Raw genomic sequence first — 25,084 nt, forward strand, 5'->3', positions numbered from 1 at the left:
CAAAGCGGGCAGTAGCAGGGAGTGATTCTGGAAACGAGGACACAGTGGGGAAGGATCCAATGTGGGAGCAGGGCAGGACCAGTGACCTGAGCAGGGGCAGGAAACCAAGGCAAGGCAGAGCAGTTAGAGGACTGTGGATTTCTGGTTGGCATCCAGACAGCTGTGAGAAGGCAGAGCTCCTGACCGTGATAATAGGACACAACACAAAAGTGGGTGGAGAAAGGAGATCCCTTCGGGAGAAACTCTTTTTGGCTGTAATCAGTGGTGGCAGCAGGCACATTTTTCTTCCTGCTACCGATGAGGAGCAACAATGAACAGGGAGCTACATGGAACAGATTTGGGCCAAGGATCAACACAAAGATGCCTTCCCTGTAGAATCATCACCCTTGTCATTGCTCCTGGGCAACATAAGCCCCCATTTTGAAGGTGTTCTGATAGGAGCACACGATCAGCAAGGACTGTGGTGACTCCTGAGGATTAAGCCTAGCCTGCTCTAAGCCTCACTGCACATATTAAAAAATAGTAATGGAGTTACTATAATGATACGGCATTTTAAGATTTGATCAGGATGAGTAAAGCTGAAACTTCACTAGTTCTTTCTTTTGTCAGTGTTAAAATTTGCATCTTTTTGCAGTTCTCATATTACAGCAATTATTAGTATAGTCAAACAGCCAGGGGCCCACTAGGGAAAAGTTATGCCAGAGAAAAGGAAACAATTCAGGTTTTATTTCTTTTGTGTTTTATCATGCATGTAATTCCTTAAAGAGTGCAGAAAATAATCTGTTTTGAATGTTCCTAATTTGGAAGTACGTTCAAAATCCGATTTAGCCAGACCTTAAAAAAAATTGTATAAATCAACAGCAATTACCTAATTCTAAATTGAATCATAACCCTGAAGAAATGTACTGTTAGAACATTATAGACTCCAAGTAATCAGTGATGTATCTCTACTCTTATAAAAGGAAATAATAAAAGGAAAAAATAAAGACAAAAACGGAAAATAAAAATAAAATAACAACCCCATTTATTTTATTACTTTAATTTAACCCTCAGATAGAAAGAATGACCTCCTGTTGTATTTCAATATTTAAAATCTGGCCTATATGCAAAGTTTGTAAAATAATTTTTAATTTTAAGAAGGTATAATTTACCAATTAGATTAATGTGTTTATTACTATTTAGAGACTTCAAGAGTCTTATTTCCATTAACGTCAAAAACTTCTGTAAACTTCTGGTTAATGGACTGTGTTCTGCATTTTTATTATAGCAAGAGGACCTTTGATGCTTTGCTGCATTATTGAAAGGTAGTGATAGTAGAACATTTTGTACATCCAATCTCTTCCTGTTTGTTAATTTGGCACTTTTTCAATCATACATTTTTGAAAATATAAGTGATTTCACATTAAAATATAAATTCATACAGGATATTTATAGTTTTAATGCATTCAGACTCCTAAAGCTATAGTCCATCACAGCATTTTAATTTATTTGATTTATATGTGTGCCCTGAGCTAATATTCTAATCATTTTTAAACTCAATTAATCTTTTTCTGGATACATTTTTAGTTTTTGACAAATTATATTACATTTGTACAAAATCTTACATTCTTTATATTGAGCACTGTTTTGATGTATTTGCAAAATGTAAATATCCGCCTTCTCAATTTCATCCATTTGTCTAAAACACTGAGATATTGCTAGTCCAACAGGGATACTGCAGAGTGAAATTGTCTCAGGTTTGCACCAGAACACTTATAAAATTCCATTTTTCTAAAGTATTCGATTTTTAGTTATTTTGAATATGACGTGGCAAGCCATTTGTTTACTATAGAACATTGCTACTTAACCAAGTTTGAATACACTTGCACTCAGTTATGGCAATATTTTTTATAATTTACAGAACTGCTTTCATATTATAATATCTTCTAGTGGTATTTACAGTGTTTCTTCATGAAGACAATTATATGATATGGCTTGTTATTTGAGATGAATATACACAAAATATTCTATATGTCACAGAAATCTTGGAACTCTTGAAAAGAACTTCTTTGTAAAGAATGGCACTATTGCTAGATGACTTTATACACAGACTCATCTTTTTTACGTTAGCTCATAAGATTTCACATTATCCTTAGTACTTATTTCCTTGACTCTAAAAAGACAAAAACTTGGAAGCTGTGCTCATTCCTGCACCATTTTGAGCTGAGACTATATTTTGACCCTAAATGGTGTCGATTTCCCAATTAGTTGGAACTCCAAAGAAGGAAACAGGTGCGTAGTAAAGAAGTCCTTTCCTACCAAACTTCCAATGTAGATCAGATCAGGGCATATAGTCAGCTATTGTGTTTAATATTCATTGCTAATGCAAGTTTTTACCTTTTTTGTTCTTTCTGGCATTTGGGAAGTCATATTAAGTACTACTAGCTGGAACCTGTCTTTGTCCCCAAATCAAGCCCACCTATGTCCTTTATGATAAATGATGCTATTTTCGGGATGGGGAAGATACTGGCATGACTTGGGCAAAGGGGGCATGCTGGGGAGGGTGGAGAAGTAGGGTTGAGGGATGAGGGTGGGTTTTGTTGGGGCTTGGCAACAAGGCAGAGAGGTTTCAGCTGATGTAGTCAGAAAGCAGAACCATGAGGCTTTTGAGCAGATGGTACCAGAGTTGAATATAAAGGCATTTTGTCTGGTAGCAGAATCAGAATGGATTAGGAGGAGAAAAGCTAGAGACAGGGAGATAAATACTAAGGAAAAGGGAATCTCTTGGTGGGAACTTCATTATGACTAAACCAAAGTCAAGGGCCCAACCACATCTCATAAAATCATGTCCCCTCTACATCTGATAGTATCAATCTCCTATCTACATATGTTTGCCAATAAAAAAGGGGGGCATTTGTGTCATTTCTAGGAGCAGAGATACCAAAAGCTTCTAAAGGGAAGATACCAGGCCTTTCATCTTCAAATCTCTGGTTTTTGGAATATAGTAGGTCTTATAAAATGCTTACTAAGTGAACAAATGGAAATGAGAGTAAATAAAAATGGGAGCAAAACATGCTAGAGCCTATAGTTTTTCCTGAACAAGTCAAATGATAATAGACTTTAGTTTCCTGGCCATGTATCCTTTCCTCTGAGAACTGGACAGTTGGAACAAGGGACTATTCCATCATTACCTTTCAAAAGTGACATACTGACTGAATCCCTGCTATGGACCAGAAGATGCAGGAGGGATTTGTACATTTAGCACTCTCCCATACCCAAGTGGGAAGGGAAGAACTTGCAGATAAGGGTATTCTGTGCATTCCTTCAGTTGGTAAACATGAGGCCCACATAGATATTTCCTTGTGCAATGGGAAATGCACCAGTATGGGGATTTTTGAAAAGAATCCTTCCTTAACTACAAAAATGACTTATTTTCAAAGATAGCATAAAATTTTAGGAAATATCTCAGTAAAATACATGATGACAAGTTTATACACCCAGAGATATCAGGAATCAAAGAAACAGGTCAGTAGTAGTAACGTATCACCTCCATCCTGGGGAATTATGGCCAGAGCCGAAAATCAGGGTGAAGTGTGGAATATCCCCAATATTCTGGGGTCATGATCAGGGAGTCTTGAAGAACTGGCTCAAGCAAAGCCAACACTGCACTACAGGATACAGAAGGGGCAACTATCACAAATTTGGAGAGCACGTGGAGGAGCACGGAGTGAAAAAGATCTGAGCCAAAAGGTTCTGAATCCAGAGGCCTATGAATGACCATGAACCAAACATCTCTTTGAAACAAAAGGAATGGCCGTCTGGGCTGGTTTGTATGGCTGTTGCCCAAATGCTCTAGATCTCACCTTTCATTATTTTTAAGCATTTCATTAAACATATGCCTCTCTTACACAGCACATTTCTCAGGGAAGCAATGCAATAGAACGAAGGACTTGAAACAGTTGAACCCCATCGCGAGCAACAGGAATGGGAAAAGTACTCACGTTCCACAAAGTAAGAGCTGGCATCGATCTTCCAGATGATCTGGCCCCGATGAGAACCATTGACTCCACGGTTCTTATAGTCCAAAAAGTTTTCTGACAAGACCTCATCTATACTCCCATGAAAGAAAGAAAGCAGAGTAGAAAAATGTATCAGCTAACAGTATATTTAGGGAAAAGAAAGAAAGAAAAAGAGCAAAGGATATTAATGCTATCTCTAACTCAACAGACGAAAAAGCACATGGAATCCAAATCAGCGAGCTAGAAGTATCCTCAGGTACCCTCTCGACCAACTCTTTGTAATACAGAGCCAATCCCCGCTCTGCAATACTCCTGCGATCATCTAGCTGGTTTGCAAACAATTCCACAAACAGAAAATAATTGCTTCTATGGCAGGCCATTTCACTTTTGAATAGTCTTTACGTGTGTGAAATCTGAGTGCAAAAATCTTCCTCTTAAAGCTTTCAGGAATTGGTCTCGCTTTGGGTTTGTGAATGAGGCATAAAAAAAACATTCAATCACACTTTCTGTTTGGGGCCCAGCTCTCATAGACCCCACTTTATAGCATCTCTTCTCCAGCCCGGATACCTGTCATCATCTAATACCTGGGACTCATCCATGAATCTATCCATCCATCCTTCATGCACTCATGCATTCATTTGTTCATTCAACAGATACTTATCGAGACTGAACCGTCTGTCATGCTGGGAAAAATGCAAGAGCCATGGTGTTGGGCAAACCCAATATGGTCCTTTATGAGCTAAAGCTTTAAAACAATTGAAGATGCAGACTTTATTTTTTTTAATTTTTTTTTTTTTTTTTTTTTTTTTTTTAGAACACAATGAATCGCTTTTATTTCGGTATGCATCCACATCTCAGCATTTAGTGGTCCTGAACAGAAAAGTGGAAAAACGCAGCAATTTGCCAGGAAGTCAAGCCCGCCAATTTCGGGGATCTGCTGTGCACACCGAGTTCTTTTTCAATCCCTGCTGAGGACCGTGAGAAACAGCAGCACCAAAACCAAAGTATGCACCGAATTCAAGGTTCTTTTTGTTCCAGTTGCCACATTCCAAACTAGACCCAAACGGATTGCAAGATGACCACATGAGAACCCTGTGTAAAACTTCTTCAATTTTTAAAAGCAAAAGCAATTACAGGAAAAGAAAATTCATTCAGAGGGATCGTGTGTGCTTACAAGTAAGTGTCTTCTGTGGCCTTTCTCCAAGTTTAACCACCAAGAACTTTGAGAGCTGGCAGGTGTGAGTACCCCTGGTGACTGTTCTTTTCACTTTATCAAAACCTGAGCTAAAAAAACCGCATCAGCTGACGATGACAGCAGAGGGTGGCAGGGCTGAGGACCCAATATTCATTCCCAGGCTGGTGGAGAGTGAGTAAATGTGGTTCCAAAACTAAACGAGGGAAGTCAGAGACTCTTTCCAACCTTACCTGATGGCTTCTGGCCAAAGCAAGGAAGTATTGTGGAAAGTGTTGGGTGGTGATGGTACAAAAAGGGAGTTGAGGAGGAGGAAGGAAAAAGCAGCACCCCTCGATTAAGGTGGGGGAGAAGATATGGGGAGAGCCCTGAATTCCTCACCAAAGGCCAATTTCAGAGGGGAGCAGAGGGGGTTACAATCTATGCTTCGGCCAAGGGTGGTGGTGGAAAGTGAAGAAGGGACAATGGCTTGGGGGGGGTGTGTGGTGGTGGGGGGCATCATTTAAGACTTAAAAAAAGCAGGGGTGCAGCTGGAGCACCCCCACGCACCCAGCAGTAGTCCCACAGGCTGTGACCTGAAACCTTCACACCTACTCTAGCAAGCCACCCCAAGCTGGAGGGCTGTTGCAGGGAGGGAGGGAGGGAGGGACGCAGGCAGGGAGGCAGGGGGAGGAGAAGGGGAGAAGGCAGAGACCCCAGGCCATGTAATCAGCAGCAAGGTGATTGTGTGATGTGTCTTTTCACAGTTGAGTTAGATGTGCCCCACCAGTTATGATGGGAACCAATTTAAATATACTTTCTTGATCCCAGAAGTTCAACTATGTGGACAGTGGTTACACTTGACAGGATGATTTGTTATAGCACAACTTATATATTTTAAATGAACAAAAAAATTAGTATCGTTTACAGTATCTTAAGATAAATTGCCTTTGAATGGGAGCTTCCTTTCCAGTACTTTGAGGTCTACAAGACGTATCTAGAAAATTTACTACTGTGGAAAATGAAGACTGCTTAAATCGAATGGGAGGGGGGTAGGGGAGGGCCTGTGGTTTTTCTTTTTGATTAATTGCTGTAACACTGTCCTTCGGGCGGCTGAGGGAGTTTCATGTTTTCTTTAGACATCATTAGGCGCCGGAGCTCTTGCAGGACGACTTTGATGCTATATGAATTCTGCCATTTTGCTAGCACTGATATGGCTCTTGGGTCCACCACTCCATTAGAACTATTAACTCCATTCATATTAATTTTTGTTACAAATCTTACAAAGGGGGGTGCTTCTGGGTATTTAGGTCCACATTCTATTTTAAGGCTGTATATTCGGTTTTCATAAATTGTTCTTGGAGGCCCAATTATCATCCCTGTCCATCTTGTAAGTGTCATGTCTTCGTCATCTTCTAGACCCCAGCTAACTGTGCCATCTCCTACTCCTTTCTGGCCTTCTTCCAGTTCTTCCAACAGTCGAAAATTGCGAGGAACTTTTACTCCCGAGCCCGTGGTGGCTGCCATCTTGCGTCGCTGTCGCTCCTTTTTTAATTTTTTTAACATTTATTTATTTTTGAGACAGAGAGAGACAGAGCATGAACGGGGGAGGGTCAGAGAGAGAGGGAGACACAGAATCTGAAACAGGCTCCAGGCTCTGAGCAGTCAGCACAGATCCCGACGTGGGGCTCGAACTCATGGACCTCGAGATCATGACCTGAGCTGAAGTCGGACGCTTAACTGACTGAGCCACCCAGGCACCCCGAGGATGCAGACTTAAAACACTAAGTGAAGAAATAAAGGTATTATTACAATTTGTGATAGGGGATGGGAAGGAAAAGAACAGGGTGCTCTAACAGGGAGTTTGAAGGAGGGAGGCCACCTGGAGTTCAGGGAAGCACTGAGGGATAAGAAGCCACAAGGGTGGAGATGGAGGGTGGGTGTGGAGGGGGCAGAGAGAGGCCTCGATATGGTGTCTAGGACCTAAGATGATGGAGAGCCTCCTGCATGGAGGCACTAAGAGGAGCTTATGGGGGACTGTGTACTTTTCCTTTCCTGCTCTTTCTCTGCTCATTACATTGCAGTTGCCAATATCCTCCTTAAAGTTGGTGTCCAGACAGGAACAGCGTTCCTGGAGAGGACTGATCTGTGAAGGAGAAGCTGACTGCCCCCTCTCTGGTTCCGGACCTCATGTTTTCAGTGGAGGCTAAGACAGGGATATGAATTTTACTTTGGTTATCTATGGGGCCCTGGCAGAAAGTAAACACTTGAGCTAGATGGGTCTGTGGCTTTGAGAATCCAGATCCACTGCAGTGACAAGACAAATAAACAGAACTCAGGGGTTCCTGAGAGCAGGCTCCAAGTTCCAGCTCTGCCAAGAGGAGCAAGGTCATGGTTGTCCTTTTTGCAACTAAGATTGTATCTGCCTAGACTGGGAAAACAGGCAAGAAGGAGGTGAAAGGAAGGCAGGATTTGTAGCAAAGGACTCAGTTATCAAGGCTCTTTGTGCCATATACCAATAGCATCGAGTCTACATCTTCAGGTCCTCCCCTGCAAAATGGGGGTGGGGTACTAATCACTGGGACCTCCTAGTGGAGGAGTAAATGAGACAACTGGTCAATGTGCTTGTGCCCTCCTATGTTGACTGCACATTTTTGGCTATCTCGTCTTTGGTAAAGATAATTGGGCACAGCAACACTATCTCTGCTTCATTAATGGCAGGCACTGTATCCCCTGGAAAATCACTTGGTTGCAAAATTTGCCAGTCTTAATATTCACAGTGTGTGCTCACAGCCCTGGTTGGGTTACTAAGATGATTGCATAATATGTCTTTTACCGTAATTGCCTCATTTCTGCCAAAAAGGCATAATATTTTCCTAGCTCCCTGGGTTTTCAGTGTAGAGATTTGCCTCATTATAGCAATTCTCTAAGGAGAGGTATTTACTTGAATCTTCCACTCTGATCACCAGAATATTCATTTTAACAGTTATGATCAGGTATCCCTGTAAATAATATCTAGAAGGGATGCTCATTCATGCATTAGGTAAATGTGCAGTAAATATCTCCTCCACTCTGGGCATTGTGCTAAACCCTGCGGACACACTGGTGAACAAGATATGGTCTATGTTCTCGGGAAGTTTCTAATAGATTTGGGGACTTATTCAAGAAAACAGGCAATTTCATTAGACTATAGTAAGTTTAAGAATAGGTTAACTATTAAGGAACCACAGCAGCACAAGGAGAACCTCAAGGAGAAAAGGATGGGATGAGTAGGTGGGAAGAATCTGCAAAGACTAATGAGGATAGCAAAATAACACACATTTTAAAGAAAACAAGATACATTTCACTGTACACATTTAAACATGACACCTTTTGGGGCGCCTGGGTGGCTCAGTCGGTTGGGCGTCCGACTTCGGCTCAGGTCATGATCTCGCAGTCCGTGAGTTCGAGCCCCGCATCAGGCTCTGTGCTGACAGCTCAGAGCCTGGAGCCTGTTTCAGATTCTGTGTCTCCCTCTCTCTCTGACCCTCCCCCGTTCATGCTCTCTCTCTGTCTCAAAAATAAATAAACGTAAAAAAAAAATTAAACATGACACCTTTTAAAAGACTGTCAATTGGTCCTGATAAATAGTCCATTCTCTTACATTTATAATACTTCATAACACATAGCACATAAGAAAAAAGAATAGTCGATATTCCTGCCTGAACCATCTGTGCTGAGAGGTCAACTCCTTCCCCAAAGGCATTCATTGCCAATTGTTGGAAAAGTTATTGGTCTTTGCTTGGGAATTCAAGTGTATTGTGGGGGTCAGATGCAGAGAAACAGAATCACTCCAGATATTTTATGCAGAAGGGGATTCAATGCAGAGGATTGGGTTCCTAGAGAAATGGACTCCAGGCTGGGTCTCTGGGAACAGCCCCAGAATAACTGGTTCTCCAAGGCCCTGCTTCCACCTCACTCAGAGTGGCCTCATGGGAACTGCTCAGCTCAAGAACCTCATAGAGCAGCGGTGGCCAGTGGGCAGGAGAGCAAGAGGCTGCTTCCCAGGCCACAGCGATTGCCTCTCCACCCACAGAGAGCAACCAGCCTGTAGCAAGATGGGTACCTGCCACCACCACATCACCCAGGAAGTGAGTGAGTGGATAGCAAGGCACTGTGGTGGATGGCTGAACTTTCCAAAGCCATGACTGAGGCAGCCACAGGCTAACCAGTAGGAGGAGGAACCCCACAGTTTGCTGCCTCCTTCCCTGTCTTGCACAGGTGCGCCTAATGAAGGGACCAGTGTGCATCTGGGACATGGTTGCACAGGAATCTGAGATATACAAATTTTAGGGACAGGATTCTGCACTAGAGGAAAGCACTGGAGAAAAGAAGAGGCCTGGAATGGATGGTGGGGGCCCAGCCATGCTCTCTGCCACCCTGAGGATTGATAGGCCCTGGGCCGTCTGTCCCAAGGTTCTTTTTTTCCATATTTTTTTGTCATGGTGGAAGTCATTTTGTGGGAGCAATGTTTGTGTGATTACAGGGATATTGACAACCCCTTGAAGCAGGAACATTAGGCTACCTTATCACCTATGTGAGCCTAGGTAGCTTATTTAATCCCTCTGTGTCTTTGCTTCCTCACTACAGTGCGGGGATAATATCAATACCAGCTTCAAAAGTCTGTTGTGAGGACTGAATGAGTGAATACAGGTACTGGTCAGAGAACATTATTAGACATCACTAGTAAGCAGATTATTTTATATTATTTTAACATGAATGTGAGATGAAGAGGTGAAAAATACTTGAATAGATACATTCTCATTGACTTAGCATTCTAATGACTAGAGGTATTAGTTGTATCCTCCAACTTATGTATCCTAACTCAATTATACAAGACTGTTCCCTTAGTGTGAGTAAGCCATGGGCATTGCTGACTCTCTAACCCTAAATATAGAACTCATAAATAATTAGGTTTTATTTGTCAAAGTCAAGTAGGCATTTTCAAATGAATAATGGCAGAACTATTTTCTGGAAATGCCGATTTCTAATAAACATGCTTCTATGTACTTATTTTGGACCAGGTGATGACCTTCTTCCCACTTACTGAACTTTAAAATCTCTTTCCATGTTCCTATTGGTTTGGTAAGAAGCTTTTGTCTATAATGCACAGTTACAACGATTGAGTACCCATCTAAGGGTGAAGGCTAGGCTGAACGAAGCCTGGGAATTAAGGTAATTTGCTATCACACATCCAGAGAATAGAGCTCCCTGACAAGGTAGATCAAGACATGAAGTATTGATCAACGGGCAGTAAATGTGCAGTGTCTCATCAATTCTGCTCAATGATCCTGAGAAGAAAGTTATGTTTTCCCCTCTGTTTTGGAGATAAGAAACCTAGAGCTCGGATGACAGTACCCGGCTGGGGCCATACATCTGGCCAGTGGCAGGGTAGAATTCTAAACGAGGTCAAGCTGTCACTGAATCCACATGATCTTTCCCCATTCTGTGTCACCAGAGAGAGAATCCTTCGTTACTCCATATCGAGCTCATGGCCACTCATAAAGGAGGGCAACCAAATTGGATTTCTGATAATAACGGTAATGCTACTGTCACTGTCCCATCACTGTGTTCCTGGCTAAGGACAGCACTGGTGTTGGTGAGAGGGTCACACATGCCTGTCCACATGCAGGTGTCTCACTCTCTATGGCAGAAGAAAAGTCGTGTATTCCTGGAGCTCTAGAGGCCAGAGCTAAAAGCATCACAAACCTGGCCTCACGTGGACAGGTGGTCCACTGGCGTGGAATGATACCATACCAGGTTCCACCGAGATGTTCCTATGGGCAGCATGGGGTCTGCCGCCAGGCGAGGGCAGCTGTGTGGCCTTGGGAGCCACTGCATTGGCATTTCTTCAGTGGTGAAATGACAGATTAAATGAAATCATCACCTCTAAATCTTTAGGCCTAGAATGGTGATTCGATCTTTGGCAAGACACTGCAAATCTGACAGACACGTTACTAAGGACCTACAAATTATGAACTCTTAAGGCACACAGATAATTTTGGATTTGGAAATTATTTCTGAAATGCTATGTTGCCGAAAGTGTTGGCGTTCTGCATTAAATAACTTCACAGTTATATATGTGCAGCTACTATGAGAAGAGCAAACTGTCAAGTTAAGATCCTAAGATGACGAGCTGTGTTTACTTTTGTCTCCGTCAGAATGTCATGTTAACACCAGATCTTATTCATTCCTAGAGTTTTACGACATTCGATGCAGCTGACTGCCCCTTCCTTCCTCCGCCACCTTCTCTTGACTTCTGTGACGTGGTCTAAGTCTCCATCCCTCCTCCACCTCCTTTGTGAGCACCTCTCCTGTCCGTCCCTCTGACAGAGGTGTTCCAGTCCTCTTTTCTACACAATCCACAATGACTTAATTGACTCTTGGGGTGCCAGTTACCCCAAACCTCCACCCACAGCCTGGATCTAGGGCTGAGCTCCAGATCTGCCCATTCCTTCACCTTGGATGAATGTCTTTGGATTTCTCACCTTCCCCACAAAACACTCTCCTCCTCCAATGGTTCCCTGAATGAATGAATGAATGACAACAGGACTCACCACTGCAGGAAGGTACAGCTTCAAAGAGCTGGTTCAAAACTAGATCTGGGGCCAAAACCCTAATTGCCTACGGTGCTAAACAAGTAACATTTCACAATGAAAGTAGGGATGGGTGGGAGGGAGACTGTGGCAAAACTAAAGGGTGCAGACCAGGCTAAATGAGGCAGTTAATGCTTAACTTTAGCAAACTAAAGCCAAGTAGAATTACAGGCTCAGTCTGCCAAATTGAGGGCTTTTGTGAAAGAAGCTAGAAATTTGGATTTCAATGTGAAATCTCTACATTTTTCAATGTTGATAACTTATCAAATTTAAAACAATGTGGACTAAAAATATGCTTGGTGGGCTGTTATTTTGCAAGCTCTGTGTTAGATTAATGGTATCCAAACAATTTTACGCAAGAACTATTTTTTCAGCAAATTCAATTTTACCTAAGTCCAACTTAGCTAGTAACCATTACTTGTGTACAAATTTAAAAAACTATGTTTCTCCGTCTTTACGATAATGCATATATTGTAAATACATCAGCCAAGCTGATTGCAAAGCCGTTAAGAGATCTAAAAATATTTCCCTCACAGCTAGTTAGATAAGATCCCCTTTAGTTTATCAGAAAAACAGTCCAGGTTGCAAAATACTTAGAACAATCCACTGGTTTCTGTGATATTCCATGTTAAATCAGCATTGTGTGTCAGAATGTGTAAATTGCTCCTTGCACAGACTGATGGCAGAAGGCCTGGTCTCCCTTGAACTTGGTGCCTGACTTGAGCGACTCCCCTTCCCCACCCAGCAACCACACCTCTGCTTGCCAGTTAACCAGTATAAATGCATCAATTTCTAACACATTCAATTCTATCATGTAAAATAGATCAAATACATTTTTTCATGGGATTTCAAATTTGTGAGATCTGTTTCTGCAGCACACAGACTTGTGTGGCCATTTTCCTCTCAACCATCACTCTGTTCCCAGCCTGCGGTCTGCTTGCTGTCACTGTCCACTGAAGCCCGTTACATCTTTTGAATACAAAGCAGTAAGAATGGTCAAAGAACAGGTGAAAAGAGGCACATGATTACGTTGGAAACAAAGTAGACCCCCCTCCGTAGAGATGTGTGTCCTTTGCTTGTGTATATGGTGTTGCTTTGGTGTTATAAACATACAGACTTGAAAACAGGCTTTTGATATTAACTTATTCATAATTACAAGAGCGTCTATACTTGCAAATGGTAATAACATTTGTGTTCAACCATAGCTGGCCCTTCTAACTCATGGTTTTCTTCCACTGAATAGAGATGGTAAGAGAAGCCTTAGTGAATGGGTCTCCAGTATGTTAGAATTTGCTGTACAGGGGTGCCTGGGTTGGGTTAAGAGTCGGTTAGGAGTCCGGCTCTTGACTTCGGCTCAGGTCATGATCTCACAGTTGGTGAGTTCAAGCCCCACATCAGGCTCTGCACTGACAGGGAGGAGCCTGATTGGGATTCTCTATCTCTCCTTCTCTCTCTGCCCCTCCCTCACTTGTGTGCTCTGTTTTTCTCTCTCTCAAAATAAATAAATAAACTTAAAAAAAAAAGAATTTGGTGTATAACACATTTGGTTGTAAATTGTGCACTTATATTAAAGTATGGAGTCTGTTGAAATATTAAAGCATACCTAAAAGTGCATTGTGAATGCTACGCTCGTTGACCACCCGACCCACATGGCCGAGACCATTCTGTCTGCAGCACTCTGTCAGCGAGTCTGGCTAAGCGCTGTCCTACTCACCAATGAGATACATGCCGATCCAGTCTCCAGCATCCACTTCCTCCTTGATGTCCCAGTGGATCACCAGGTCCTGAGAGTGTCCTATGGAGTAGTAGGAGCTGCTGACCATAAGTGTGGAGCGGCTGTCTGAGGTGACCAGGTCGGTGTCGCTGGTGGAGCGGGGTATGGTGACGGTGCCGTGGGGGCCGGTCCTGATGGCCATGCTGTGGAACTGGCCAGGGTTGTAGCTGTGACGGAGTGGCTCCTTGCACCGGCGGCGATTCTGGGAGTTTCTAGATGGGGATGCCATGGCGGCCAGGCCTAAAAACCTGTTCTGGTACAGATTCTGTGGGGGCAAACAGACAATGAGCAGGGGTGGAAGATGCCAGCTCCACAATCACTGTCTTCCCAGGGAAAGAAGTATATGCTGGGAGAGATAGGCTGTGAGAGAGCTGCTCTCCAAGGGAGATCTGAAATACGACACAAAGCATCTTCCTCAGGGTTCACACAGGGATGGCAAGAACAAAAATGCAAGCTCCCCGAGGGGCCATGCTTTTCCATGCTCTGCTGGGGTCTGTCTCTCCCTGCTTCTTCTAGCCCACAGGGATTAGGAGGACCAAATGGCCCCGGCGGTGTGACTGCCCCCAGAGTGCCGTCCTTTGAGAAATCCAGCATCAATTCAATTGGATCCAATTTTATCCTTCTTTAGGATTGATTATGGTTATTATCACTGAACATTTTAGTGATCCCTGCAGGCTTCGACACCCTATACACAACCCAGAATTAGAGGCGGTCCCTGCTGGGTGAGGTCATCAGTCTTGCATTACAACTATCCTACAGAATGTTGCGGTCATCTGAGATTTCTATTAAGGACCTCTGATACCTTAGTAATCTTCAAACACCATAATTTCCAACAAAATCCAATCTCAGAGAACCATGTCTCCCTTGGAGCCAATGTTATTGTAGAAACCATTGTATCTGATGAGAAAAAAATGCATTTTTTTTTTTTTTTATCATTTGCAACATTGAGCATTCCATGTGAGCTGAGCCGATACTCAGCAATAGCTGGGTTGTTTGTAGCTTTTAAAACATGGGGAAAAAACATCGTTTCAAACTTGCATAAGGGATTCTTTTTTGAAACAAGCAAGTGTTCTGACTCCATCAAAGTATATTAAAACTGGGATTTAAACGTACATTTTTGGGGTTCCTGGCTATAAAAGTACATGCTATTCTACAACTAATAACACTTTTGTTTTCAAGAGAAGATTAAGGCTTAAAAATGTGTTGAGTCATGCAGTTTAGATCCCAGGGGCAGTTACTCATTACACACATCAATCAAATGCAAGTTCCTGACTTTTTGTTTACACATCATGAGGACCAGGCCTCAGCGACAGTCTACTCTTTGGATTACATAAGTCTATTTAGCAGCAATTTAGGCCTGCACTTTTTCCATCTTCCAAGAACAGGGCACTTGTAAAAAGTCCATTAACCTGATGAAGCACAGTGTTGGCATTTTGTGTCTCGGTCCTTAATGGCCATGTGGCATGCCTATTCATTCATTATTTGAGTCTCTTGTTAGGCATTCTTCTGGCCCCACTGGCAGTAACCATGGAATTTACCATAGGCAGAAAAGCCAGACTTCAGAAAGCATCTCATCACACTATTGGTACCATGTGGTCATTTTTTTTTTTTAATGCTTGTCATTACGACAGTATGAACATGGACAGACCACAGTGTCACCTGGAAACCAGTCTTCCTGTCAGGAAGACTGGCAAAGCCCAGGAAGCATGAGCTATCTGTGCACTTCCCAGGTGCCCTGGCTTTTCTGGGCAGTTCAGAGACCTCGGTTACCTAACCATCCTCCAGGGGCTTTGTCCAGAGACCTTTGTAAATCTCCAACAAAGAAAGGCTGCTGCTAGAGCATAAGATTTCTGCAGTTTATATAGACTTTATGTGGACTGATAACATCTTAAAGTATTATTATGGAGATTAAAAACAACTAGGAATTAAATACTCAAGAATATAATTGCAAGTTAAACCAAAGTTGGTGCAGCACCTACCAAGTTCCAACCTGTGTATCCCGAGACGATTTACTTAATTAATCCTTCTGGTCCTCAGTAACCATTTGTAAATGGGCTGTTGTCAGAACTTAATGAGATAGTGCAAATCAAGCCCTTAGCATAGTGAGTACTCAACAAATGAAAATCTACTACTAAAATACTACTGATATTGCTTTACTAAAAAAGCCTCACTGAAACACAGGTCTTGGGCAGTTGGCCAGGCTCATTCACTGGCCAAGGGTCCCCTCACACCATCCCCAGAGCCCTCATACTTAAATCCTCCTGCAACAAACCCACAAATCGTTTCTAGTCATGGCCCTGCAGGTTTAATCACAAAACTGAAATTCCAAACATTAAACAGTCTAGTGTATTTGTAAAGGTATCATACCAATTTTTTGGAGGGGAGCATCCCTTTATCTGAAAAGTTTGTGTTTGAAAAAGGGTATTTATGCATTAATGTTGAGGCAGAGGGATTTTTATTGACATAGTACCAGTCACGGCCTCAAAAGAGATTATAGAGAGCTTTTCTTTTGTTGAAGACACTTGTGCTGTGGTATTTTTATCAGAATTCCCTGGAAACCAGGCAACTCTCCTGAAACTGTCAAGTTACACCAGTGATCCCTGTCCACGTGGTGGGAACTAAGGCATAGAAGGAAACATTAGTCAAGGAAGACATTTGTCAGTAATTTACTTGATTGGAATAATGGCATTTGCCTGGAATAAGAAGGGTGCCCTCAGAGCTGTTCCTTGAAGGCTGCACTCTCCCACCCCTGTCTTTGCCCACATTCTCTCCGTTTGTACTTGCAGCAGAAATGGTATTCCTGCTTCAAGATTACGCTCCAGCACCAACTCTGCTATAACCTCTCCTTCCAGCCTTTTCCCATTCCTGAAAACATGGGCCTCTGCTCCCTGATCCCACAGGAATCCCCTTCCCCTGCAGAGATCCTTACTGTATTATTGCTAGTTGACCTGTTCATGTGCATCCCTATGCTGTGAAGACTTGAAGCCAGTGTTCCCTGCTCTTTATATCCCCTGGAACTGGCATGATTCCTGGTGCACACACACACACACACACACACACGCAGAACTTCAAAACTTTAATTAATATGATGGATTTTCTTCAATCATGTCATTTCTTTTTGCAGAAAGTGTTTAAGTTTGCCATTAAAAATAGATAAAATACAGAAAGACATGACAAGTTAGTAGATAGTGCAGAGAGAGAAGAAAATAGAGACAAAAAGTTATGTACAAAGGCTAACATAAAACTAAATGCCATCATGTCCCTAAACAGGTGTTATCGTTAAAGACTCACGACAGCTGCCTCTTGAACGCAGCAGGTGGATAGCTGATTCCCAACGTGCGATTCCTTTGTGGCTATGTTTTCCCGGGCATTCACAAGTGCTCCTAGCTCACACTATAGACTCATCCGGGTGGAAGAAATAATTTAATCATTCTCCCTTCACATCTGAACCGTGGGAGATAGAGGTGGATCTGTCCTGTTTTTAAATGGCCGTGGATAAAAGACCACTCTCTTCCCAGACAGTGATTCCACTGTTTTACCATCTCTCAATTCTTCCTAATTGCTAAGGCAAATCTCATGGGACACAGACCTGACTTCTCCTCCCTCCCTGCAAAGAGGAGTGGCTTTCCCATTCTCTGTATGAGGAGGATTTTAACAGTATCACTAAATTGCTTCCAGTTTTTTCTCCATCCCACTAAGTAATTCAAGTGTCTTTTATTTTCTCTTGACTGGGTGAAGAGTAACAGACACTGATAAGAAACCAAGAGAATATTAGTCACAGTTTCAGCAACACTGTAATTTTCCAATTATTGGTTGTAATCAAGGCTCTCTGGTTGTGGGCTATGTTAAGCATAGATTTTAACTGACCCTGGAAAAAGTGAATCCAATGTGTGAGCCGCTGAGAACAATCTATCACATTGTGACCTACTTCATAGGGAGTAAGCTTGCATTTGCTGGCTGTTTTCCTATGTGCAGCAAGGATCCAACAATGATATTTTGTTTACTTGTTTTGCTTTCCAACTTAAATAACTCAAAATTGTTAAAATGTTTTTAATTAAGTGATATATTCTTGGACTTTTAAAAAATCTTGGGCCGGCCTTGCATGTTTAATGTTTTAAGTTATTCTTATGCACTATAGTAGATTAGCAAAAACAAAACCTTCTGTAAGGAGATGGAATCTTAAAGGAAAAAATTGTCACTTCTAGGGAAGGGACATGTTATCATAGATTTTTTTTTTCAGAACACAGGGAGACAAAAGATTCTGCTTTGTCAATTTCTAACTGACAAAGTCATTAATAGCTTTTCTGTTTTGGAATATATAAAGCCGTGAGTGAGTACCATCTCAGAAATGAAAAGAAAGTGGACAAAAGCCATATCTACAATAGAGAAAATGATTCTTAAAAATTGCCTCTACACTAAGAAATCAAAAACAGTGAGTGGAAAACACAGGCCCTGAAGGAAACCTCATTAAAGTATATGAGACGAGGTTATAGAAACTGGCATTATTTAGCTGGAAGAAGGACCATAACAGTTTTTTGAGTTCAGGAACAGATTTTATTTTGAGCAAGTACATGCCTGAAGCTTTTTTATCCTACTCTCAGCTCTGGTTTTGCCATCAGGGGGTAATGGAACTTAAAAAAAATTTACATGTAACTTGTCTCTTTCTACAATGGATTTGAGAAAATTTGCAACAAAAGAAACGTACAGGGAAATAGAGGAATAGAGACCTGACAGAAATTGCAAAGTAGCAATACGGAAAAGGGTAATAATTATGAGCATTTACTCTATGCTGGGAGCGTGGTGCATTATCACATTAGAAACCTCCTGAGTATCACCCCTTCCTTGTCGGTGAAAACTCAGCTCAGAAAGGTGGTTAATAAACATTCCCAAGGTCCTCTTACAGTAGGAAATGGGGATGTGAGCCTGCTCTGTGTGACTGAAGTGGGCGCTTTTATCAATCTTGAACACTCTCTCCAAATTATAACCTGGGCAGATATAGTTGCAGAAACTGATTCAAATATTCCTCTGATCTTCTTGACAACCAAGAAGACATAAAGAAAGCATAGTTCTCATGATCAGAATATTAGAATTTTTGCTCCCTCCAGGTTCTTAATAAAATGCTTCACTTTAGACTTTACATGGGGAATACCACAGGATGTGGTGAACATTATCTTTTAAAAAACTGTAAAATCACAAACAGTGGCAGATTCTCATACAAGTTTTTGACGAAAGTCAAGGTTATAATAGAAAAGGTCTATTTGGGGCTGTGTTTCGCTGTGTTTCCTTCTGACCACATGCAAAAGCCCCTTGGGCTTATTCCACCCTTTATGCTCCAAACCTCCTGCTCTCAGTTCAGTTCCTATTCCCAATCCCACATCTCTCTGTCCGGCCTTGATGCAGATAAACCAGAGCCTGAATGACCTGTTCTATCTGCAACGGTCTTACTTATTTCTTATCAGTTCCCTTCTATTAATAAGCAAGTGCCAAAAGAACATGGGCCTTGCCCAGCTCTTCTGGATCTGCATTTCCAGCTAAAGTGGTGCCTGGTGAGAAGGTAGTGAGTGCTCAGTAGATGTTCTGTCGGATGAATGAATGAGTGAGTGGATGGTTCGGGATGGGGCGTATCTGCCTCTGTGTTGCAGAGCCATGACATGATGCTTTGCTGTTTGAGTTCAGGAACCCTTCTCAGTGCCTATTTTGCCTAAAGCACAAGGCTTGTTGTCCAGAATCCCCATGACAGGCTCCTGAATGACACTGGTAAGAAGGGAGAGGTGGGGATGAGGTCCCAACCCTGGGTCCCCTTCCGCATCTCACATCCTGAGATCCAAGTCTAGCCTGTACATTCGCATGTTTGCTCACGGGACAGAGGTGGCTGATCTGACAGATCATCAAATGGCCAAGCACTTCCGAGGAGGAAAGTAGGAGGTAGCTGCAATATTACCATCTCTATCCAACTCTTTAGCTCCTGACACCTGTCCCTGAGACTGTGCCTCAAAACTGTGTTTTAAGCCTCGAAGCCATGTGTTGAAAAAGCTGTGTTTTGTGGTGGCCATTGTGCAGAGGAATATCACAGAATTACATAAAATAAATTGTGTGGGCTCCTTTTCTTTGAAGAAGAAATAGAATCCCACACATTGCCGGCTGGAAGGGAACATTAGGCGGAAGAAATTTTAATAAGCAAATCAAACTAAGTCAAGGAATATCCACATAGGAAGTCATGATTTAACAGACAAGGGACTTGTTAAAATGACAGTCAAATGAATTATTTTAGGAACACAAAAAGCCTTACCCCTAACGGAAAAAAAAAATCCAACAATAGGTTTAAGAGAGTTGAACAGCCCCCACCCGCACTTCTCTCTGGGGCCCCCAGTGATGGTGGCAGAGGGACGTCTTTGTTTCTTGTTGCTCTAATGCCATTCTTGCAGCTTGTATGTAAGAGAGGTGAGCAGGAGGCCCGGCCGTGCTTCGAGGATATGTACCTGTCACCATTTCAGTCAAATCTGGAATTCTTGGTGCAACTCTGGGCCACTTGGGAGATTTATGCTTGAAGGTGTTCAAGAACAAAGCTGCCAAAGTCTGGGCAGGGGTAGGGGGACAGGGTAAGGAGAGAGAGGAAGGTAGGAGGCAAGGGGGGCTGTCCCATGTTATTTAAGGGAAGCATCTCCTTCTGATCTACTTGAAAAGAGACATCGCCGAAAGTGGTCTTCCTCTGTGTGTGTGTATGTGTGTGTGTCTTTGTGAGAGAGAAAGATTGGCAGACAGATGGACAGACTGACAAGAGACAGAGAATGAATAGAAATGCACAGATGCCTTTCCCTTTTCGATCTCAGACATGTCCTTGTCTTCCTCAGGAGAGTCTCATCTTGATGCAAGTTGGAAAGGTCCCTTCTTTCGGTGTTGACATATGCCAAAGCAAAGAATATGCTCTCGTTTCCCAGAACCACAGTGTCACTCCCAGCAGGTCATGGCGCCCAAGCCCCAGGGACCCCGCTGACAACTTGGGAGCCCCCTGGTGGGAGTGCAAGGGAGCAACGAGGCTGTGGAACTGGGCAGCCGTAAACCACACCCCCGACCACCACAACTCCACTCCTGGAGCCACACAGGGCTGCTGTGCCAAGCAAGGTAACTGTGTCTCTTCCACACCCAGGGCACCGCCACCTGCCTAACAAACCTGACCCATAAAACCAAGTCACAGAGACCCCCAGAGTGAGTGGTGGGATCGTGTCCAGTCCCTCCTGCTGCTCTAGAAGGGCAGTGGCCTGCCTTGGGCACAGCACGTGAGCAGGGGAGCTACGCCTGGAACCCAGGCTCCATGGCTAGGACCCCACTGCCTTACTCAGGAGGGAGCATCAAGCTTGCAAAGAATGTAAGCCATGGTGTGTTTTGCTCCTCTGTTCACAATCCTGTTCAGATTTGCTGACTAATGGTCAGTGTGGTCAGGCAATGAATATAGTTCTAAAAAGGACATTTCTGCAGGATTGCAAATGAGGTGCTAAGTTTGCATTCATATTGAAGTTAATCCTCAAACACCTTATTATTTGTTGCGGAGGCTCAGGGCACCATAGAGATGCTCTCTTAAGTTGTGGCACCCCCTGGGAGGCTAGGTCCAGCAGAGTTGGTCAGATTTTTAAGTAAAAAATTGTCTTTTGCTTTCTTCCTTCCTTTAGCCCATTCAACGAGCAGATGTTTATTGAATCATTAGTGTGTACAAAACATTGCACCAAGTATTGAGTATGCACAGAGGGATGGATTAAACAGTGCTCCTACCCTCAAAGAGTTTTGCACAGGAGGCGAGCATTTAAGCAGTCAACTCTGACACAACAACAAGGACCACAACAGGAGAGGTAGGCAAGGTCCTTGTGGGAGGGAGAGAGATGCTGGAAATAACCTTCCAGATGGGAGAACAGAGCCGCTGTGTTTGGAAGGAGAAGTGGGAAGGTCACCAACTGGACCTGGGCAGAGGGAAATCCAATCCAAGCAGAAGGAGCTCTGTATATAAAGACTGGGTGTTGTATGGAAACCAATTTGACAATAAATTATATTTTTTTAAAAAGGCAGAGCTTGACAAGCATGGCATACCAGTGGATTGAGGGGAAGCCAGGGGGTGAGAGGGGAGAGGGTCCCACAACACACCAAGACATAGGACCTCCTCCCTTGGAGGAGGGGCCACAGGAGATTTTTTATCTGGGGAAGGATACAGTCTGTTCACCTTAGAAACATCAGCCTGCATCAGTGAGAGGAGAGCTAGGGGCAAGGAGCCTGCTATGTCTGGGGAAGCCCATACTACATCAATCCTGAAAGCCAAGTCCACCTGTAGGGAGCACTTTCATCAGATGATTAAGTTAAACCCACAGTGCCATCTGCAACCGAGGCTCTAAGTCTCATGGAAGGATGAGAGGTAAAGGAACAAGGTTCTTGAGGGGGTCCTTGAGGGGGTCCTTGAGGGGGTCCTTCAGGGGAGTGTGTAAATGAAGGAGGCACAGTCATGGAGACCATGGACATCACCGTGTGTGGCCTGTTTCCACTGGGATCTCGTGGCCCTTGCATTCACTCTGGAGTCTGGCAGTGTCAGTGCATCTAAGGCAAGTGGTACTTGTGCCTAATTTTATTGTCGGGGACACTGCATCACTTAATAACATGTGCCCTGGGACACTTTGCTCCTCAGAACTAATCAGGAGAAATAAATGTCAGGATTTTCGCACCCTTCATTTTCACAGCTTTGCCAACATTTACGTCAATACAAACTGAATTGGATTGGTTTTCTGGAACGTACTGTATTTGAAATCTTATTTTGCCATAGAATACAGTACAAAGGCTATTCTGTACCATTATAGTGCAAAGTAACATCACCAATGGTATATTATGGCTAACTAATATGTAATTTGAACACATATGGGCACATACAGTGTGGCTTGTACCACACTGGAGATGAGGCATATGTTATGAGCTGGATACTATCTAGTGGTGAGAAGATACATAAATTAATCATTTTAATATAGGGTGACAAAGAAACAAGTTTAGAGGGATTTGCAGGATAGGAAGGTAATTACTCATTTTGTTAGGGAAGGAAATAAGACTTGGATAGAAATGTTTTAGGCAGAAAGAACATATGGAAAGGCGTGAAGAGAGTTACAAAGACTGCCCACGTGTGTCCAGGGACTGAAAGACCAGTGTGTCTGAAGCAGAGGGTATGCAGAGCAGGAGCAGGGAAGGGGCGGGGGGTGTGAGGGTGGAGCAGAATCAAGACCAATTTTAAGGCCAAGAAAGCCCAGGTAAGGAGAGAGGCTCTTTGGGGGACACTGAGCCCTTTTGAAGACAGGAAGGAGTAGTGGGGGACTCCCCTACATTGCGCTTTCATGAGTACTGTGATTCTGAACACTGTCCTTTGGGCAGAAGGAACACGGCAGACAGTTTCTGCCAAGGTCCTAGAGGAACTACCGGCCAGGTATATAGACATGCACAGCTCTCCCCTCAGGAGGATAGGTGGTCATCAACATGGCTTTTTTAGATCACCCATCAGGACGGAGGAAGGCACCACCCTGGACTGCAGCTCTAACAGAAGTGCCAATCCTTGGGAACATGACCCAGGATGGCCCACGATCAGTATACAGTGGTGCTGAACCAGCCACAGGAGCATTTCCTTTTGCTATCAAAGTGCCCCAGATGAACACATCCATAGTTGGTATTAATTCAGCATTCATACGTGAGACCATTTTTTTGGAAGACAACTTAGAGCAGTAATAAAGAGGCAAACACAGATCGCATCTGGCAACATAAATGCATCTGGTTTCTCCCTTCTGTGTCATACTTATGCCTCTCCCTTAACTTGAGAAGTGGCACGGCCAGTTCACATCCCAGATAGGGTCCTGGGTGAGACATTCCTTCCCAAGTCCCTCTCCTCCCCTCATTGTGCCCACTCCTGATATTTCCAGTCCAGGCTATTCAAATCCAATGCTAGCTGTCACTCATTCTCTTAGCCACACCAGGTTGTACCAGTTCAGCACCCAGGCTATAATACAAGAGCTGGTAGAGATGGTTTAAATCAAGAGATATCCTTTGGAAGAAGAAGGAAATAATTAAGAACTGATGCTATTAAAAAGGATGAGGCCTATCTTCAGTGACTTAGTTTATTGTTTTAAGTTTATTTATTTATTTATTTTGAGAGAGACAGAGACAGTGCATGTGGGGGATGAGCAGAGAATGACAAAGAGAGAGAATCCCAAGCAGGCTCCATGCTGCCAGCACAGAGCCCGATGCGGGGCTTGAACCCATGAAGCTGTGAGATCATGACCTGAGCCGAAACCAAGAGTCAGACGCCTAACTGACTGAACCACCTGGGAGCCCCTTCAGTGATTTAAGATAATATGATTGGGAAAGTTGGAACGATAGGGAGAAAAATCAACCCACCAGCATCTCCATCAAGATTTGAACATCTATAGGAGAGTTAATACAAGAGCAGAGACAAAGCGTTGCGTTCTAAGTGAACCGCAACTAAATGGACAAGTGTCTAGATCTGCGAAAGTCCCTTGAAAGTTCCCACAGCATCAGGATATCCCATGGTCAAAACAGCAAATCAAGTGACCTAGATAAGTACCATATTACTTTATTACCGGTTATTTATGGAAATGTCAAAAGGAAGGAAGAATTCTATTTTGAAAACAAAAAATAGGATTCGTTATTCAGCTCTGATGGCACTGGGGGAGGCATCACTAAGATTACGGCCAGAGTGGATTGGGAGCTGGCATTCAGGCTGTGGTTATCCAGATAACTGGGTTCCCTACTTGACTTCTCATGTGTGTCTTGCTTAGTTCTAAAAGAATATTAAGAGAAAAGAAACACTTAGCCATCCCTTTTTCAAACATGACACACTGCTGAAATTCTTGAATATCTTTCACAGAGAATCCCTTCCGACATTTGTCATACAAATCCACCCTTTTTTGATTTTTCAGAACTAAGGAGAAGGGATAATCAACTGAGGCTGCTAGGAACCTTGGAATCATGGACAAAAGCTATAGTCTGCTGGGGATTTTAGACAGTATTTTCAGTTTTCCAGACTAAAGGAATAGAATGGTTTTCTCCTAGTCCGTCTCTTGTTTGGATGCCTGGGACCATCACCTGAGTTTGTCTGTGATACACAAAAGATGCAGCTGACACAGTGCTTCTCCCAACAATTCCCAGCCACAGGGAATCTTTGCTCAATAGTATGGTATAGGTTTACATTAAATTCAGTGAGAAGACCATTTAATTTGATTCTCTGTGGCAATCACCAGAAGGCGAACTAGATGATTATCGTCTGGCTAAGACATTTTCCACTCTTAAGCTGATGCCTAGAAGTCGTGAGTCTCAATGATACGGTAATATATTCAAGAGCACTTGCTGCCATTTCAATTAGTTAAAAGATAAGCCGCCTACCCAGATAAATAGAACACAGGAGTCTCAATGATCTGGATATTTTAGAAAAAAATCTTTTTTTTTTTCATCTGAGGCTTGAATTAATTATTCAGAT

General features: G+C 43.0%; 2 protein-coding genes across 2 annotated transcripts in view; both read right to left on the reverse strand.

Annotated features, from left to right (window-relative positions):
• Window positions 1–13,837, reverse strand: part of HECW1 (HECT, C2 and WW domain containing E3 ubiquitin protein ligase 1) — a 240,934-nt gene extending 227,097 nt beyond the window's left edge. Inside the window, exons 1-2 of the mRNA XM_047096449.1 lie at window positions 13,519–13,837; window positions 3,981–4,088 (exon numbers count right to left, since the gene is read on the reverse strand). Coding sequence (XP_046952405.1) covers window positions 3,981–4,088; window positions 13,519–13,807 — 397 coding nt within the window. The 5' untranslated portion in view covers window positions 13,808–13,837. The remainder of the gene's footprint in view (window positions 1–3,980; window positions 4,089–13,518) is intronic.
• LOC124524279 (ubiquitin-conjugating enzyme E2 variant 1) lies at window positions 4,769–6,702 on the reverse strand. Its single transcript, XM_047096450.1, has one exon. It carries the CDS (start codon window positions 6,694–6,696, stop codon window positions 6,253–6,255), a length of 444 nt encoding a protein of 147 aa, XP_046952406.1. The 5' UTR covers window positions 6,697–6,702; the 3' UTR covers window positions 4,769–6,252.
• Window positions 13,838–25,084: the final 11,247 nt, after the last annotated feature.

The sequence above is a fragment of the Lynx rufus genome, unplaced genomic scaffold (genome assembly GCF_022079265.1).
Source record: "Lynx rufus isolate CCGP_SWC_20201006 ecotype Redwood Valley unplaced genomic scaffold, mLynRuf1.p SCAF_4, whole genome shotgun sequence".
Lineage (NCBI taxonomy): Eukaryota > Metazoa > Chordata > Mammalia > Carnivora > Felidae > Lynx > Lynx rufus.

Coding starts and splice junctions, on each gene's coding strand:
- LOC124524279 (XM_047096450.1), bottom strand. CDS start 6,696: ATGGCAGCCACCACGGGCTCGGGAGTAAAAGTTCCTCGCAATTTTCGA.